This window comes from Sparassis crispa (genome assembly GCF_003851025.1).
Source record: "Sparassis crispa DNA, contig_000011F, whole genome shotgun sequence".
Taxonomy (NCBI): Eukaryota; Fungi; Basidiomycota; class Agaricomycetes; order Polyporales; family Sparassidaceae; genus Sparassis; species Sparassis crispa.
In genome coordinates, this window is record NW_020939757.1 from 655400 (window position 1) to 670935 (window position 15536).

The window sequence follows — 15536 nt, forward strand, 5'->3', positions numbered from 1 at the left end:
CATTCGCAGTCTTGGCAAGATCGCATCTGCCTGAATCTGGATGGCGCTCGAGGGCACCTTTTCGGTCTGTCTGCTCCGCGCCAGACGGTCTCGGGGTGCCAGGCTAACGCTGTTAGACCGCATGCAGTTTCCTCTAAACGCCATTGGCGTGTGCAACTTGCCCTGCTCCTCCATTCCGCAGCTTCATATCATCTCCTTCCTCCCTTTCCGTTGCACGTCGTGCGTCGCGTCAGTCCGTAGGTCGTGCTGCTTGAGGATAACGTTCATCGAGACATGCTGCTGCATTGTTACTACTGTCTAATCACCGTCCTTTCGCTCGTCACCGGGTCGAGTGCAGTGTATCACCTTCTGCACGAATATGCTGGGCAGAACTTCTTCTCTGGGTGGGACTTTTATGGTTCATGGGATAACCTTACTCTCAGTACGTGTCTGTTATGTGACTCCTAGTGTAGGAGAAAATTTTGGTTTGACGGCGGACTTTTGAGTACAGGTAACACTACATGGGTGTCCCAGGAAAACGCGACCGCGTTGAACCTGGCGTACATCAACGCCGCAGGGAATGCGATCATGCGAGTGGATAATACAACGAATGTACCTGTGGGCGAGATGCGAAATTCAGTATGTCCTACTTTTTCCCGCCGTTGTACAGTGCGAATTGATGGCCTACTGGGGTGAAGGTGCGAATCACTTCCCAACAGTCGTTTGATTTTGGCAGCCTCTGGATCATGGACGCCGTGCATTTGCCATACGGCTGTTCTGTGTGGCCGGCATTTTGGACTAAGGGCCCGAACTGGCCATTTGAGGGGGAAATCGGTGAGCATTCAATTCGATGACCGCAAATTGTCTGCTGGGAATGCGCCTGTTGATCAAAGGTCCGCTTTTATGTTCCAGATATCGTGGAGGGAATCAATATGATGGCGAACAACCAGATGGCTCTACACACTGTCGCTGGTTGCATGCATAATCTGACTGATCCTGCGCTGCAAACGGGTTACAATGGCGGCTTGGACTGCGGCACTGGTTCAGGGTGTGTCGTTAGTGAGAATGCGCCGAACAGCTACCAGGCGGGCTTCGCAGCAGCTGGAGGAGGCGTGTGGGCAACGCAATTCGATGTGTCTGGAGTCTTGTGAGTTAAAATCGTCATCCGGGGATAGCAATTTGTTCTTAACAATTATTGCAGTATGTGGTTCTGGAGTGTGCGTTCATTTTCTACCAATTTTGTTCTCTCTCTTATTCTATCTCCCTTGTAATGCTCACATCTGGCATTAGAGACCAAACATCCCTGCTCAAATCGCCAATGCTACCTCGGATACAATCATGGATCCATCAACATGGGGACCTCCTGTTGCAAACTATCCCACCACAACTGCTTGCAACACTTCAGCGTTCTTCAGTGCGCAGCAGCTCGTGTTCGACATCGCCCTGTGTGGAGATTGGCATGTATTATCCAGCCTCGTCACGGCGCGTTAGTAGTGACGGTTGGCTGTCCTTATAGGGCTGGCGTTCCATCCATTTACGCGAATACGGGCTGCAGCAAGCCCAACGGCACCGGCATCTGCGTACGTCATACGCCCACGGGGGGTGCACGGATCCACTGACATAGATTTTGACACTTTCTGCAGTATCTTGACAGCGTGGTCGGCCCTGGCAGCCCTACATTCGACGAAGCATATTTCGAGATCCGCTACGTGCGCACGTACGCCCTGGGCGTGGTTGACCCTCCCGCATCCTCTTCTAGTTCATCAACTCAACCTACCGGGACCTCCACTGTTGTTGCGACTGTAACTGCCAACGCGCATGACCAGAGCTCGAACTCTGCGCGCAGCATACGCCTCCCAGCAAGGTTAGGCGCTATCGTGCCTTTAGGCCTGCTGCTCGGCTCCGCGCTTGTGTGGTAATGCTATTGTTACCGAGGACTACCACCTTTCACGACTCCCCCTCTCGCGGACCACCTTAAGACGACAGAGCTGTAATGGTGGTATCCTTATGGACTGATACTGTATCCTTCACTCTCGGCTATCATGTAGGCTTGCGTCGCGGCGTGAGGTTGGACCTGCGTAGATCTTGGCCAACAGCGGCCTATGACGTTCTTTGTTGTGGCATTATACCTACGTACGCCTACGACACATTCCTGGCGTTTGGACAACGAAGTACATATGGGATGGCGGTAATAGATCAAGTGAGAATTAATAAGTACGTACATTCGTGGTATCTACTTCGTGGTATATACATCGTCGCTGCGTTGCCAATGGCGGACTCATCCTGCGTTCTGCCCTAATGCGTGCGGTCATACCCGCACAGCGGAGCCCCCAAAGCCCTCGGAGATCCCTATATGGGACTGCAGGCGTCTATCTTATCTGACACAAGCGAGAGCTTATGATCAGTTAATCGAGGCCAGCTTCCTGACGCAGTTTGAGGACTACATCACGAGCAGGATCGCCCTGGGGAGGGATTCTCATCTTCTTGATCCCGGGCGGGGTCTTCCAAGGTGAGATAAGGGCACCAGGCAGCTTCGTCGAGTCAATACCGCCATCTGGTCCACACGCGACGTGCTCCAAGCAATCCGGCATTGACCTGAGGTGACGCAGAAGCGCGTCCTTTCGCGAGAACAGTTTTGAACACCCCGGACAGTGCCAAACTGGGTCGAAGTGAGTGTCCAGATGCCTAAGCCTATCTTTCGAGGATTTGAACTTCATGTGGCAATCCCCGAAGAAGCATTCGTAACCCGTAATGGATGCTTTCGCTGCTCTCGATGAGGCGGCCTTGGATCTCCTCGATAAAGCCACCTTCGCCGTCCTGGAATTCGCGACTTTCTGCTTCTGCATTGACATGTGATCAGAATCAGCCAAAGTAGCAAGATGCCAGGAGACATACTGTCTCGTCGTCGTAGTCGTCATCGTCGAGGTCATCGTCATCGCCGTCGGCGTCGGCGTCCTCGGATGCCTCGTCGTCGCATGCCTCGTCGTCGGAGGCCTCGTCGTCGGAGGCCTCATCATCGGATGCCTCATCATCGGATATCTCGTCGTGGGATGCCTCGTCGTTGGATGCCTCGTCGTTGGATGCCTCGTCGTTGGATGCCTCATCGTCGGAGGCCTCATCGTCGGAAGCCTCATCGGAGGCGCACTTTCGTGATGGGGAAGTCTTCACGACTTTGCACTTCTGCATTGACGCGTGATCAGAGTCGGCCAGAGCACTACGCTGTCCAGTCACATACCGGTTGAGGAAGGAATTCTTCCTCGTCATCGCATTGTTGTGCTCTCTTCCGTTTGCAACAGCGTCTTCCCACTATGGGGATATCCGGTGCAGTGAGTAGTCGCGGTGAACGCACAGTGGGTTCCGGTTCCGTGGGCAGCTGCGTGGAAAGCGGTGGCCACGTTGGAGACACCTTGAGATCCGGCTCAGCGGGCGAGCGCGCTGAAGGCGGAGTGGAATCTGGTTCGGAGGGTAAACGCGGTAGCGGCGCAGAGGAATGCGGTGCGGATGAAGTTACTTCAGCCAACGAGACGAAGCGCTGAGGAACGTAGGACCGGTCTATACTCCAACGTTTGAAAACCTCCCGCACCACGCTGTTTTGCTCGTAGGAGTACAGTGAGCCCCTGGAGTTTCTCCCATGATACGGGTCCGAGGAAGACTAAGGAAGGAATGAGAATAGACGCGTCCACATCAACTTAGAACGCGTACGTGATTCGCCCAAGGGTTGAAGTTGGGGGCCACCGGTATCGGAACGAGAATGTTGGAGAGGTCGGAAAGTACAAACAAGTTCATGGTAAGCTGATTTGGGCAAGAAAATGTGGAAATGAGAATGTAGCGCGTGGTGGTGATGAATGTTCGATGGAGAGGTGCAGCAAGTTTTAAAGCGCGATGTTATATACCGCCAGAGCTAACAAAGCCCCTCTTTAGCGCCCAAACCATCCAATGAAGTGAATTCCCGTCGATGTTGCCATGAACAAACACAAACAATCGCAACTAGGCGCGATTACGGTTTGGGTGTTCCGTACACGCAGAGCCTTAGGCCTGATTCGACAAACTAAATCGACAAAAATGTTTGTGCGCCCATTCGTGCGCCATTGGCGACCAATCATCGCAAATTGGGGACAGGTGAAGACAATTACCAGGAGCACTTACAGTAGTCTTTCAATAATGATGACACATAGTCGGTCTCCGACGCAGGACCAACGCTCGGTGGTCCATTGCGCATGAGCGAGCTAGGTCTCTGGCAAGATTGCTAGGATGCTGCTAAAGCGTATAAAGCAATGGTGAGGCGCATACAAAATAAACTTAATATCCATTCAACGTCGCTCTGAGGGCAGCTTGTGGTTGATTGGAGGAGGTCCTGGGCAAGATCACGTACGTCTGCGACGAAGCAGGTGCCACAGTAAGAAAATCTAAGTAGCCAGCGATGGCGACGCACTTCCTCAAGTTCAGACGTATCACCGAATATTCGACAGGGTTTAATCCTACAGCTTTGGCCAAAGACATGACGTTCGAAGAATTGACGACGTAGTGCATTTCAGCTTCAAGCAATCCAAAAGCAATCACTATGTCAGACGCCGATCGCTATTACGTGATCCTTCTAACCGAACCGGTCAGACCATCATCTTTGGCTCCACTGCTATTGCTCGATTCTCAATATTTGCCGTAGTTTCCTGTAAGTTTCACAGCACTGTGAATCCAGACTCCCGTACTAATGTCACAGGGGCAAGGACATCGATAGTTTCAGGTCACCGACTCGAGTCGAGTGCCACAATTCGCCACCAAGTCTGTTCACTGAGGACTATCCGTTCATTTTTCGTGAGGTAAGCTCACCAACGACCTGCCTTTGGCTGTATCTATAACCATTTGATGTTAGTTTTTTGCAGAACTTTCCTCGTGCCACAGCTCGCAGTGCTTCCTTCCGTCGGGCGAGCCACAGGGAATACACCCAAAGACCTCTTCATCTCGGCGCTTCTACTACCCCATCGGATATTTCGAATATGCCCTTCCCTTCAGAATTATTTCTGATGATATTTTCTCAAGTTCACACCGGTGCTCACAATGAGGTGTCGCCGAAGACCACACTAAAGAACTTGACTCTAACGTGCAAGGAATTCTATTGTCTCGCGCAGCCTCTCTTATTCGAGTCATGCACGGTCACCATATGTCGTGATTCGCCGGATGTCGTCAGGAATCCATATGCTCCGTCATGGCAAATCTACCCACTCAAAATCAGAGAACCAAAGAAAACCATAGAGAAACTCTCTTTCATGGGCCAAGAGAGAATCGCAGCAGGGATTCATAGCTGTCTTGTTACTCCTACGGAGTATCTAAAACATGGGCGCGATCGCTACAATCACTGCCTCGATGATCCTCGCGAGCGCGTGATCTTGGACTTCTTCTTCGACGACCTCCTGCCGAAGCTAGTGAATCTTAAACATCTCGAGTTGGCCCGGATCACGCTCACGTCATTCCATCTGCGCTGCTTGCGTAATGTCCCTATCATTCATTCATTGCACGTCGAGACATGCTTCAGCAAGGAGGATGAACATGGTGACGAGGAGTCTCTTCATGACCGCTTGGATGCGCTCCCAGTGAAGCATCTTGTATTTCAGCAGATGCCTATCGACTGGACGTCACCAAACGTGTACGTCCCGCTACCTCAGCCCGCACTGCTCGAATCTCTGTCCTTTTACATGTTTCAGCCAGCGCGACAGGACCTTTTCGAGGACCCGTATCACAACCTTCTACCCTGGCTTACATCTCTGGGTCCATTTCCCTCTCTGCGGTCTTTGAATGTCGTCTGGGTGCCATGTGGCGCTCAGTGCGACTGGCGTCCATTCATCTCCTCTCATTGCCCTTCGCTTGAACGGCTTTCCATTGTGCAGAGTGTGGGTGCTAAGTTGGATGCTACTCCTCAGCAATTTCCATCCCTCAAGTTTTTTCGTGGGACTTGGAATGATGCAAGGTTATACGGTTTCGGCCCAGGTTGCAGTGGTCTCCAACACCTCCTCGTGTCGGCCAAGTGTGCACAAATACCTATACGGGCTCGGGAAGACCGTACATTGACTGACAGCACTGCTTTAAGTGGTCCTGTTGTGCTCGCGGGACTGAATGAGTCCCCGGGAGGGTTCGCTCATCTAGAATCGCTTAAAATTTCTATGTATGACGTATCAGATGAACTGATCACTCGACTCTTTCGCTGCTGTCCGCGGCTGCGAGCGCTGAAGATTGACAGTCGGGTATTATATCGATTCAGGGAAAATGGGCTCTCAGTATGCAAATCATTTCTCTTTCGGGTTATCTGCTCACAATGACATATGACAGGCACTAGCTTCCGTTTTAATAGCGGCAGTATCGTTGCCGGATCTGGAGTATATGTCGCTCTGCTTTGTCAACGTGGCAACGGAAGAGAGACCGCAGTTGGACAGGATGATTTACTTCCTCTCGTCACAATTACGGGTGCACTGCCCAAAGTTACGCTATGTGCACATTGCGCCCGTGCCGGGGAGAATATCCGAGGAAGGTTACTGCACTGTGCGATTTGACCCGGTTGGTGCCCGCTGGTTGATACAGGACTATAGCATCGAATCTTGGTGGAACGGGATAGTGATTGGGCACACCCTTTCCCTGCGACGCCTGGAGAGCTTCAACACGAGGATCACCGAGGCAAGAGCGGCGGTTATGCCTCTTTTCTTACGGTTCCTTGTATCGTAAAGTCATTTCTGCTTCAATTCTCGTACCCAACGCTGTCCAGGTAATTTTCCGCAGTCTTAAGTACTCGGAAGAGCCGACTTTGTAGGCCTTGCTCGCAACATTGCGAAGATTTTCCAGTATTTTCCCCCCTGTACTGGTTATTGCGCGCAATCAATGTCATGCATGTGGTTCAGTACTTCTTCGTATTTCTTCACTTGTCAGACATGTCAAGCTTGAAGCTTGACTTGAAGTTTGATGGATCAAAGAGCCCCGCCGTCACCTGCGGTCGGAAGCTCCCGGTTCCACAGATCATATTTTTGCAACGTCCTGTGCACTCTCATCATATTTTTACCGTCGTGGTGGTGCGTGAATTGACTTTTGTCCACCGTGACGTGGTGGTGGTCGAGCAGAGTGCTGAACGGTCATACACGCCGCGTAAATATATTCATTAGACGGTAGATCGGTGCCAGGGCTGGCCGCCGCAGGCCGGACCTTCGATCTCGGACCCCCGAAAATGGTCGAAAAGCCGGTACAACTTACATGCAGAACATCCCAAAAATTGTCTTTGGCCCGAGGTCCAGTGCGAAACTCCCGAAAAATGGGAGAAATTTTCCTGGAGATCCTCAACTTGAAAGGATTTTCGGGCGAGAGAATAGCTCCGCCAGGTGCCAAATTTGATTTTGAACCCGGCCGGCGGGCCCATTTCTCACCGCAGACGTTCGGCCGGGATGCCAGGACCTTGAAACCCCCGAAAATGGCCTCCGGTGGGATCGGAGCGTCCAGCCGAGCGGTAAGCGCTCGAGCAGACTTTTCTCAAGCTACGCCAGCACGGTTTCCGTATCGTTCTAGGTGAGACAATTGAAAACATGTCTTAGCGCAGTTTGTTGAAGACGATCCTAGAAGGAACTTACTTAGTCTCCCAAAGGCAGGTTGTAGACACTGCTTCAACCTTCGTGCCTCTGGATATTTAAACCTACTCAATTAACGTGAAGACGGCCGTCCGAGTCTTAAGTCTTGCGCAGCCTTATTCCGATTCCCTTGAATATTCTCTGCCCTCTAAACCTTCTGAACATTGAGAGCGAACCTAAGACCGGTGAGTATCGTAATGAACGCCTTTTGGAACTCGCTTTACTAATGAAAGTTGTATTCGTGTTTGCAGATCCAACCATGCTTATTGTGGGCGGTTATCTCATCACTCTTGCGCAGCTCGCACAAATTGGAGCGCGCCGCGGACTTACCATCGAGAACGGCGAGGCGCATATCCTGAACCGCGACTTACGTAGGAAGGGTTACGAATCTATCTTTGCTTTACCTGTCGACTGGCCGCGCAGGACCGAAACCACGCGGGGCAGGACGATGATCTTGATTGCTTCTCGCAGGCGAGATGATTATCTCATTCATCTTGCAGACTGCGTCCCATTCGAAGAGAATGAGGACGACCTCAAGGTGAAAGGTTGGCTGGCGTTCAACGGCATAACGGACGCGCCGTTCACTACTATACCTGACCCGTTGTGTAAATACAACGAAAACGGCTATGACCAGGATTAGCTACTTTTACCGTACGCTAGTGAGTGGATTTGCGGCCCATTTGTAAATTGGCTGATGTTGTTTCCATCTCTACAAGTTGCCTCGGGCTTGATGCAAGTTTTTACTCATTGTGTATGTCGCACTGACAATGCCATGCAACTTGCGGAGTCCAGTTGTGCAATGTAAGACTGTAAGACCAGGTAGATTGATTGCCACAGTCCATCCAGTTGAGCACCAACATCAATCTTGAGGCCCGAACCTCTTGTGCCAGCTTTATGTGGCTCTATGCGCTGTAGCTAGCGGCCGTACTACATTCCCAGCTAGAAGCTCCTTCTCCCGGGTGCTGTGCTCAATGCTCAGCTCGCGCTGCTTCAAGTATCGCGGTGAATTTGTTGCGTGCGTTTACATGAGAGTCTTTGCCCGTGCATTGTTTCTGAGCCTGGCGGAGTGTCTTGTTTAGCAATGGGCTGAGTGTGAGTTAGAACTGTGCGCGGACTTCGAGGTGTCTTGCAGGAGACCATCCAACTCTTGAAACGGCCGAAGGACGCTTGTAGACATAGAAAGAATTTATTGCAAGTAAATAACAAGGTGATCGTGATAGTACACGATGCCCATGAGAGAGCTGGTCCACGCGCGAAAACGATGCGTGGGTCACGCAAACGTGACATTCCCCCTCTATACGAAGAAACAGTGAAACGTATGAGATTAATAGCTATACGAAACTCACCAGACGGCGAAGCCCGGAGGCACCTGAACGGCTGGTTATGATGATGATGATGAACTCTGAACTTATATACCGCAATAAGCAAACACGTGCTAAGACGCGGTGACCGGTGACGGCTGGTTATGAGACTACTGAGTACTGAACGTTGAACGGCCACGGACGCCAGGGTGCTCCGAGTCGGAGGTCTGATCGACCGTTTATCGATCGAGTTGAAGCGCCGGCCTGGTGTCTGTAACTTGCCACAGACCAAGTTACTCCGAGTCTCACCAACCCTTGTACCTTTCTCGTCCTTGGCTCCAGCCTGTGTTCTTCCGTTCCCGCCATTAGAGTTTACACAATCTATTGTGCAGTAGTCCAACCTCGTAAGGCCGCTAATGCTGAGAATATTGAATACTAACTTACACCCTGCTTACTTCACGCAGGCACACAATCGCTCCGACTACTGTTACCGATCTTAGGAAGGAAAAGGCCAGATCACTGCTCTGATATCAGAGGTCAGTCTTCCACTGCTATGTTTCAAGCGGTTTGTGTCCTTGCAGTGTGACAGATGGCAGTATTTTCTTCAGAGTATTGTACTTTTCCAACATGGTAGTGGAGGCCGACCATCTCGAGCAAACAGACGAAAAGCAAACATCCACTGGCGAAGTCATTCAAACTTCACGAGGTGGCTCCAATTTACGCTTTCCTGCTGAACTTTTTCATTCGATATTCTCCCACATTCTACATGGCAATCTTGCTGAGGAGTCACCGAAGAAGGCGCTAGAGAACCTGACCTTGACATGCAAAGTATTCTATCATCTTGCACAGCCTCTCTTGTTCGACTCTTGCACTTTTCCGATATCCCGCACTTGGAAGCCCCCTCCTGAAGAGGGTGTGATCTACCCCTCTCATGCAGATCCCATTCCGATGAACATCATTCCTCTCAGTGTTCAGGAATCAGAAGACACCCTACACAAACTGTGTTTCATTGGTCAGGAGAGAATCGCAACAGCAGTTCGTCACTGTCGTCTTGCTCCTATAGCATACCCGGAGTATTCGACACCAGTGGATGATCATTGCCAAGAGGATGCGCATGAGCACACCATCGTCGACAGGTTCTTCCGCGACATTATACCGAAGTTATCAAATCTCAGAATACTAGAATTGGTCCACGTTACGCTCGGACCATCTCATCTGCGCCTCTTGCATGGTGTATGTGTTCAGCTGCACTCCTTGTGCTCTGAAACGTGCTTTCTACAGGACGATGATGAAATGAGGCTTGAAGACCACAATCACTTTGGGGCCATGCTCTCCGTCAAGAATCTCATATGCAAGAGGACTATACACCCAGGCAACCGAAAGATGTATCTCCCGCTGCCCCATCCCACCCATGTCGAGTCTCTGTCCTATCACTTCTTTTCATTTCGTCGCCGTGGCTTATCACACAGCATGGAGGGCCGGGAGCGGGTATTGTTTAGGCAACTCACAGCTATGGGAAAGTTCACTTCTCTGCGCTCATTGGATGTCACCATCCGGCCGTATGGCGCTGTGTGCGACTGGCGTCAATTCATATCCACCCATTGTTGTTTGATAGAGAGTCTTTCCATGCAAAGGCACACAAAGGTTAACATTAGTTTTGTAGCCCCTCACGATCTTCCTTCGCTCAAGCTCTTTCGTGGAATGTGGGATGATGTCAGGTTCTATGCACTGCAGCAGGGGGGTCTCCGACATCTTATCGTCACCGGAAAACGTGCAGATGCTGCAGAGGATGGTCTGAGGAACCACCCTATCCTACGGCATTCTGATGTGCTCGCAGGACTCAACGGCCGGAGGGACGAATTTGCTTGTCTGGAGTCTCTGGAGCTGAAGATCTGGAATGCGTTAGAGAAGATCATCGCTCCAATATTCAACTGCTGTCCGCGACTGCGGGCGCTGAAACTAATTGGTAACACATCATTCGGTGTTGGTCTCTCGGTGAGGGAGAACATCCACTCTGCTGCTCTTCATCCATGTTGACGTATTAGATCTGTCACAGTCATTGTCTTCTGTGTTCATCGCCGTGACATTGTGCCCAGATATTGAATATCTTTCACTCCCCCAGTTTCATATTGAATTGGGCCAAAGAGCATCGTTAGAATCAATGATATCCTCTTCATCGGTCCACCTGCGGACTCAATGTCCAAAGCTACACTACGTTCATTTCGAGCTTCGTGAGGAGATGCCTATGACGAAAGGCTCCCGCTCTCCAGTCATGAAGAACAGTGACGTGCGATTTGATCCTACCGATGATCGTATACTGACCGTCGAGCACACTATCGAGGACTGGCGGAGTAGGGTGTGGAACGAATAATCGGCATAGGTGCCTGCACTGTTCACTATATGTGCATGCCTGACGAATAGGGTCGCCTGGAGGCTGGAGCTAGCTGCACGCCGAGTGGGCAATTTGGACATGTACCATGTCAAGTAGTGCCCGGTTGACCGTACGTATGTACGTCTAGACAGACTGAGACTCGGTTACACTGTGTGCCTGAGAAGTGGTGAACTGTCTGAACTTATTCGGTGAAAACCGCCTTTCACCAATAAACTTCGGCATTAATTAGTGGATAGTGATTTGGATGTGATTTCCCCTGATTTCTGATCCACCGAGAATGGTAGTGAAATTCACCAACGACGATCCGCGTCGAAACGGTTCGGGAATTCACCACCTACTTGTTGGTGATTTTCTGTTGCGTTAAACTACCAAGTCCAATCAACCCTGCCCTAAATGTTCAAGTTTCAACATGGCGTCGTCGAGCTTCGTCGTGCGCTGGCATCGCTCAACACTGTCTCTAGCTTTGCACTTTCCAGCGCTCTGCTCGGGCCGGCTAATCTGGACTGGCTTAGTCAAATTGATCTCTGGTGTTGTCTCGTCTGCTGGGCTCCATGGCTTGCTCTCTGGGGAAGGTTCAATCCTTACCATGGCAAACAACAGACAGGTATGTGCAAATTTTGACGCAACGAGTGACCTCCCGGCCTTGCTACGGTATTCTGATGTCATCCTATGCCAGTCCCAGCAGACGGCTCTGTTGTGCAGCGCAGAGCGCGGTTTTAGGCGGACATGGTTTTAGGCAGACATGGTTTTAGGCGGACGTTGTTTCACAAATTACGAGGGAGCGTAGGATGTATGTGTTCATTGCTATATATTACCGGAACTCTAGATCTGTATATATGTACTGGAATTGAATCTATATTCAATGTTTCTGGTAGTGAATTCAGTGATTGAGCGGAACCTAGTAGAAATCAACAATAAACAACCGGGTTCTCACGACTCGCCTTTCGACGCAAGGTAGTGAAATCGGACATTTTCTGGGTGATTTTTACCGCTTTCGCTCACCGAGAAAATTGGTGAAACAAGATAGTAGACCCTCGAAAACCTAGTGACATTCCATATGTAAAGTAGTAATACCTCCGAAGATATCTAGTGAACGAAGTTCGGGCTTTTCACCAACTTCCGGGCACACAGTGTTAGGAACACGCAGTGCTATTCCCTACCTGAAGTTGTCCAATTGGTTCTGATCAAAGCTTAAGTGCAAGTTCTTCGAAGTTCCCGTCGCCGCAATATGATAAGAATCTGGCTATCCAGCTATCGGGCATTTTCTAGCGTCATTCGCAGAAAATTTAACCGCTTGGGTCCGGTTCAAATTTGTACTTCGACGAATGCCACACACTGTTCACCAGCGAGGCGCCTAGTCTGCTTTCAAATCAGGGTGCTTCACCGTAGTACACGATTTCGGAGTTACATTCTTGCTCGGAGAGCAAGCTCTCCCGACCCAAAAGTGAAAGTGTCCTTTTTACACAGTTGTTGTGCGCTATTTGTTTTGTGGCACTGTCCACCCTCGTCTCCGAGCAAGTTCCGCCGCCGCCTGGCGGCCTTTCGAGTAAGCAACTTGATCTCCGAAACGCATCGAGTAGATCTGGTGTAACGCGACACGTCGGCCTCTGCAAGACAACACCCTCTGCGTTGCATGAATTTTCCAATAATTATACATTCCACCATCCTCATAATGTCAGAATGACTTCTACATTCATTGGGCCATGCTCATTTCAATTCAGTTCACCTAAGGGACTCACACTCTGCCGGCAAATACTTGCGAGATCTCTACCTTATGATCCACATGACTATCAACTGGAAGGTGTCTGCAAGGCATTATAAGGCATCGATGTTCTCGCTGTGAGAACAGGCTCTGGGAAGACAGGAATGGGAACATCTTTGCCTTGGGGGAGGTGAGCACGTCCTGATGCGACGCGACGACCCACTGTTTCGGTCAGGAACCCGAGGCCGGCATCACGGCCGGATCAACGGCATCTCTTCGGCATCCGCGTTCACGAGTGAAATCCTGTACTACGGTTAAGGGGGCGCGTTTGAAAGCAGACCTATATCAGTCCGTCCCTCCAACCTCTCATAGGACTGATTTTGTAGTCTGGCTTTGGGAGACTACGAGGCGCCTCAACACAGCCTCAACCATGTATCGACAATATGTTCTTTTCACCAATTCTACCAAGCGGTTGTTCAACGTTCATGAGGTACCCACACTTGGTTTGACGTCTGAGCGGCTATGATCCACCACGGTCGTGGCGTCTATCGTGTCAAAAATACTAGCGTGGATGCGTCTCACTGATCATCCAAGTCCCTTCCGAGTCCAGTGAGCGACGGGATACTAGTATCTCCACAGGTGTGTCGAGTATCTGCCTGACAGTATATGCGATTGACGGAAAGTCACTCGTTGTCTCTATCGACCTAATTCGCATTGCGAAGCTCCACAGGTGAGCTTATCATGGTCTCGAATGAGCCTTAGTCTGGCACTCTGAGTCTGACAAAATACTCCCAGCGACACCGATGCTCTCCGTACTTCCGAATGAACTCATCGACAGAATCATCGACTTTCTGTGGAACGACCGAAAGGCGTTGCACAACTGCGCACTGGCCTGCCGCCTCTTCCTTCCTTCGAGTCGTTATCACCTCTTCAGTCATATTCGTGTCACTAGTCGTGCGGGCCTCGGCTCTGTCCTGAATGCGTGGAGAATCTCCTACCTCTGCAAGGTCATCAGATCTCTCGATCTAGTCGAGAGGCAGGACGAGCAGTGGGTCCACCTAACGCAGCATGTCCTGGGAGAGTTTCTGCATAGAATAGAGTCGCTCACTGTTCGACACGTGAACTGGAGCGAGTCGCCCCCAAGCTTCTTCCTGGTGCTGCCGGTATTCACGCAACTTACTCATCTCGCGCTGCATGACTGCCTCTTCACTACGTTCTATGATCTACAGCAGCTCCTGTGCGAGCTTCCGCGGCTGGGAAATCTGACCATTGGCGCGGAAGTGCGGTGGAAATTTGGAGAACCTGCCTTTCTGCCTTTAGAATTTCCTTCCCCCGAAGCCCGGGTCTCGAATCTATGCATAACTGCGTTGTGTGTGCTTCCTGTTTTAGGCGTGCTTTCTACAGATAAATTCGTCACCGCTATTCTCCAATGGCTCACCGGGCTAATGCTTCCCTTGTGGAGGATGGAATTGACCATCAGCCCAGTCGCGGGACGGCTTATCCAAGCTATGTTGGCGACTCTAGAACATCTGGCGTTGAACATATATGATCAGATTGCAGGTTAGTTCTAGCATAAGAGTGCTGCATGTAAACCTGCCGACGCCTGTCTATGCCAGATGCGTCGCTTGGTCTGTCTCAGTGCATGAATCTGCGCGCTCTATCGCTCAAGTTCTGTGAACCGTACATTGGTATTGCGAATTCGTTCGTTGACAGGACATCTCTCCTGTGCGACATACTCTCTTGTGTTCCCGCGGAAAACTGTCTCGCGCAGCTCAAGGTAGATGTGTCCTCTGTGGTCGTGAAGGATATCGACTAGAAACGAGTGGGTGGAGTGCTGGCGCTACCACGCTTCCGTTACCTGAAGGAGCTCCTGATATTCTATCACTGGCCACATCAGCAACGCAGCAAGCTGAAGGCGTGGAGGAAGGAGACGAGGGCAACATTATCTTCGGTATACCGCCGAGGTGTATTGGTACAGTTCTTCCGTCCATCATGACTGCGCGTCCCGTGCCGACGGAGTGAAATGTCGTGTGTGATTACCTTCTTACGAGAGTTTACCTGACCGACATTCCTGTTAGCTCCACAAGGGCATTCCCTGTAGTGGGCCGGAGCTCGAGGGTTGACCGTGCCGACACCCACTTGAGAGAAGTCTCATGGTGGCTAGAGGTGTTCATTATATGCATACAGTCTTATACCGGTCCTTCGGCCACCCAAATCTTGCCTGCCTCTGTATGGTACACACATACACTTTCTCGTAGATCGGCAAGCACAGACCTCAATACATACTCCTACCATAAGATTGCATGTATGTACAACCCAATCGCTGGAGCAAAACATGAAATTGCGGTGGATCAGTATAAAAAATCGTTATCAGTGCTTTCCTCACTCCTCCGGCCACGTCACGTTGATGAATTTCCTGATACAGATGAGATTATGGGCGCTCATTTCTATATCAGGATATATGTGATGTGACATCTCGCCGATAAGAGCTCTGAAATGCTCACTCCCCAGGTCGAAGGTCCCTTCTCATCCTGGATAAGATAGGCCTCACTCATGCCCAACCA

At 50.7% G+C, this 15536-nt stretch overlaps 6 protein-coding genes across 6 annotated transcripts; 5 read left to right on the top strand and 1 right to left on the bottom strand.

Moving 5' to 3' along the window:
• Nucleotides 1-273: 273 nt before the first annotated feature.
• On the top strand, nucleotides 274-1898 carry SCP_1102140 (Probable glycosidase; the record flags this gene model as incomplete). Its single annotated transcript, XM_027762649.1, has 8 exons — nucleotides 274-421; nucleotides 491-618; nucleotides 678-813; nucleotides 892-1126; nucleotides 1181-1196; nucleotides 1270-1436; nucleotides 1496-1559; nucleotides 1623-1898. The coding sequence occupies 8 exons, from the start codon at nucleotides 274-276 to the stop codon at nucleotides 1896-1898; spliced, it is 1170 nt and encodes a 389-aa protein (XP_027618450.1).
• Nucleotides 1899-2384: 486 nt separating this feature from the next.
• On the bottom strand, nucleotides 2385-4198 carry SCP_1102150 (hypothetical protein; the record flags this gene model as incomplete). The annotated part of the gene is made up of 6 exons (XM_027762650.1): nucleotides 2385-2819; nucleotides 2875-3159; nucleotides 3215-3631; nucleotides 3682-3771; nucleotides 3873-3880; nucleotides 4126-4198. 6 exons carry the CDS (start codon nucleotides 4196-4198, stop codon nucleotides 2385-2387), a joined length of 1308 nt encoding a protein of 435 aa, XP_027618451.1.
• Nucleotides 4199-5243: 1045 nt separating this feature from the next.
• Nucleotides 5244-6690, top strand: SCP_1102160 (hypothetical protein; the record flags this gene model as incomplete). The annotated part of the gene is made up of 2 exons (XM_027762651.1): nucleotides 5244-6248; nucleotides 6301-6690. The coding sequence occupies 2 exons, from the start codon at nucleotides 5244-5246 to the stop codon at nucleotides 6688-6690; spliced, it is 1395 nt and encodes a 464-aa protein (XP_027618452.1).
• Nucleotides 6691-7836: 1146 nt separating this feature from the next.
• Nucleotides 7837-8217, top strand: SCP_1102170 (hypothetical protein; the record flags this gene model as incomplete). Its single annotated transcript, XM_027762652.1, has 1 exon — nucleotides 7837-8217. The coding sequence occupies one exon, from the start codon at nucleotides 7837-7839 to the stop codon at nucleotides 8215-8217; it is 381 nt and encodes a 126-aa protein (XP_027618453.1).
• Nucleotides 8218-9505: 1288 nt separating this feature from the next.
• Nucleotides 9506-11249, top strand: SCP_1102180 (hypothetical protein; the record flags this gene model as incomplete). The annotated part of the gene is made up of 2 exons (XM_027762653.1): nucleotides 9506-10873; nucleotides 10935-11249. 2 exons carry the CDS (start codon nucleotides 9506-9508, stop codon nucleotides 11247-11249), a joined length of 1683 nt encoding a protein of 560 aa, XP_027618454.1.
• Nucleotides 11250-13775: 2526 nt separating this feature from the next.
• SCP_1102190 (hypothetical protein) lies at nucleotides 13776-14788 on the top strand (the record flags this gene model as incomplete). The annotated part of the gene is made up of 2 exons (XM_027762654.1): nucleotides 13776-14532; nucleotides 14589-14788. The coding sequence occupies 2 exons, from the start codon at nucleotides 13776-13778 to the stop codon at nucleotides 14786-14788; spliced, it is 957 nt and encodes a 318-aa protein (XP_027618455.1).
• Nucleotides 14789-15536: the final 748 nt, after the last annotated feature.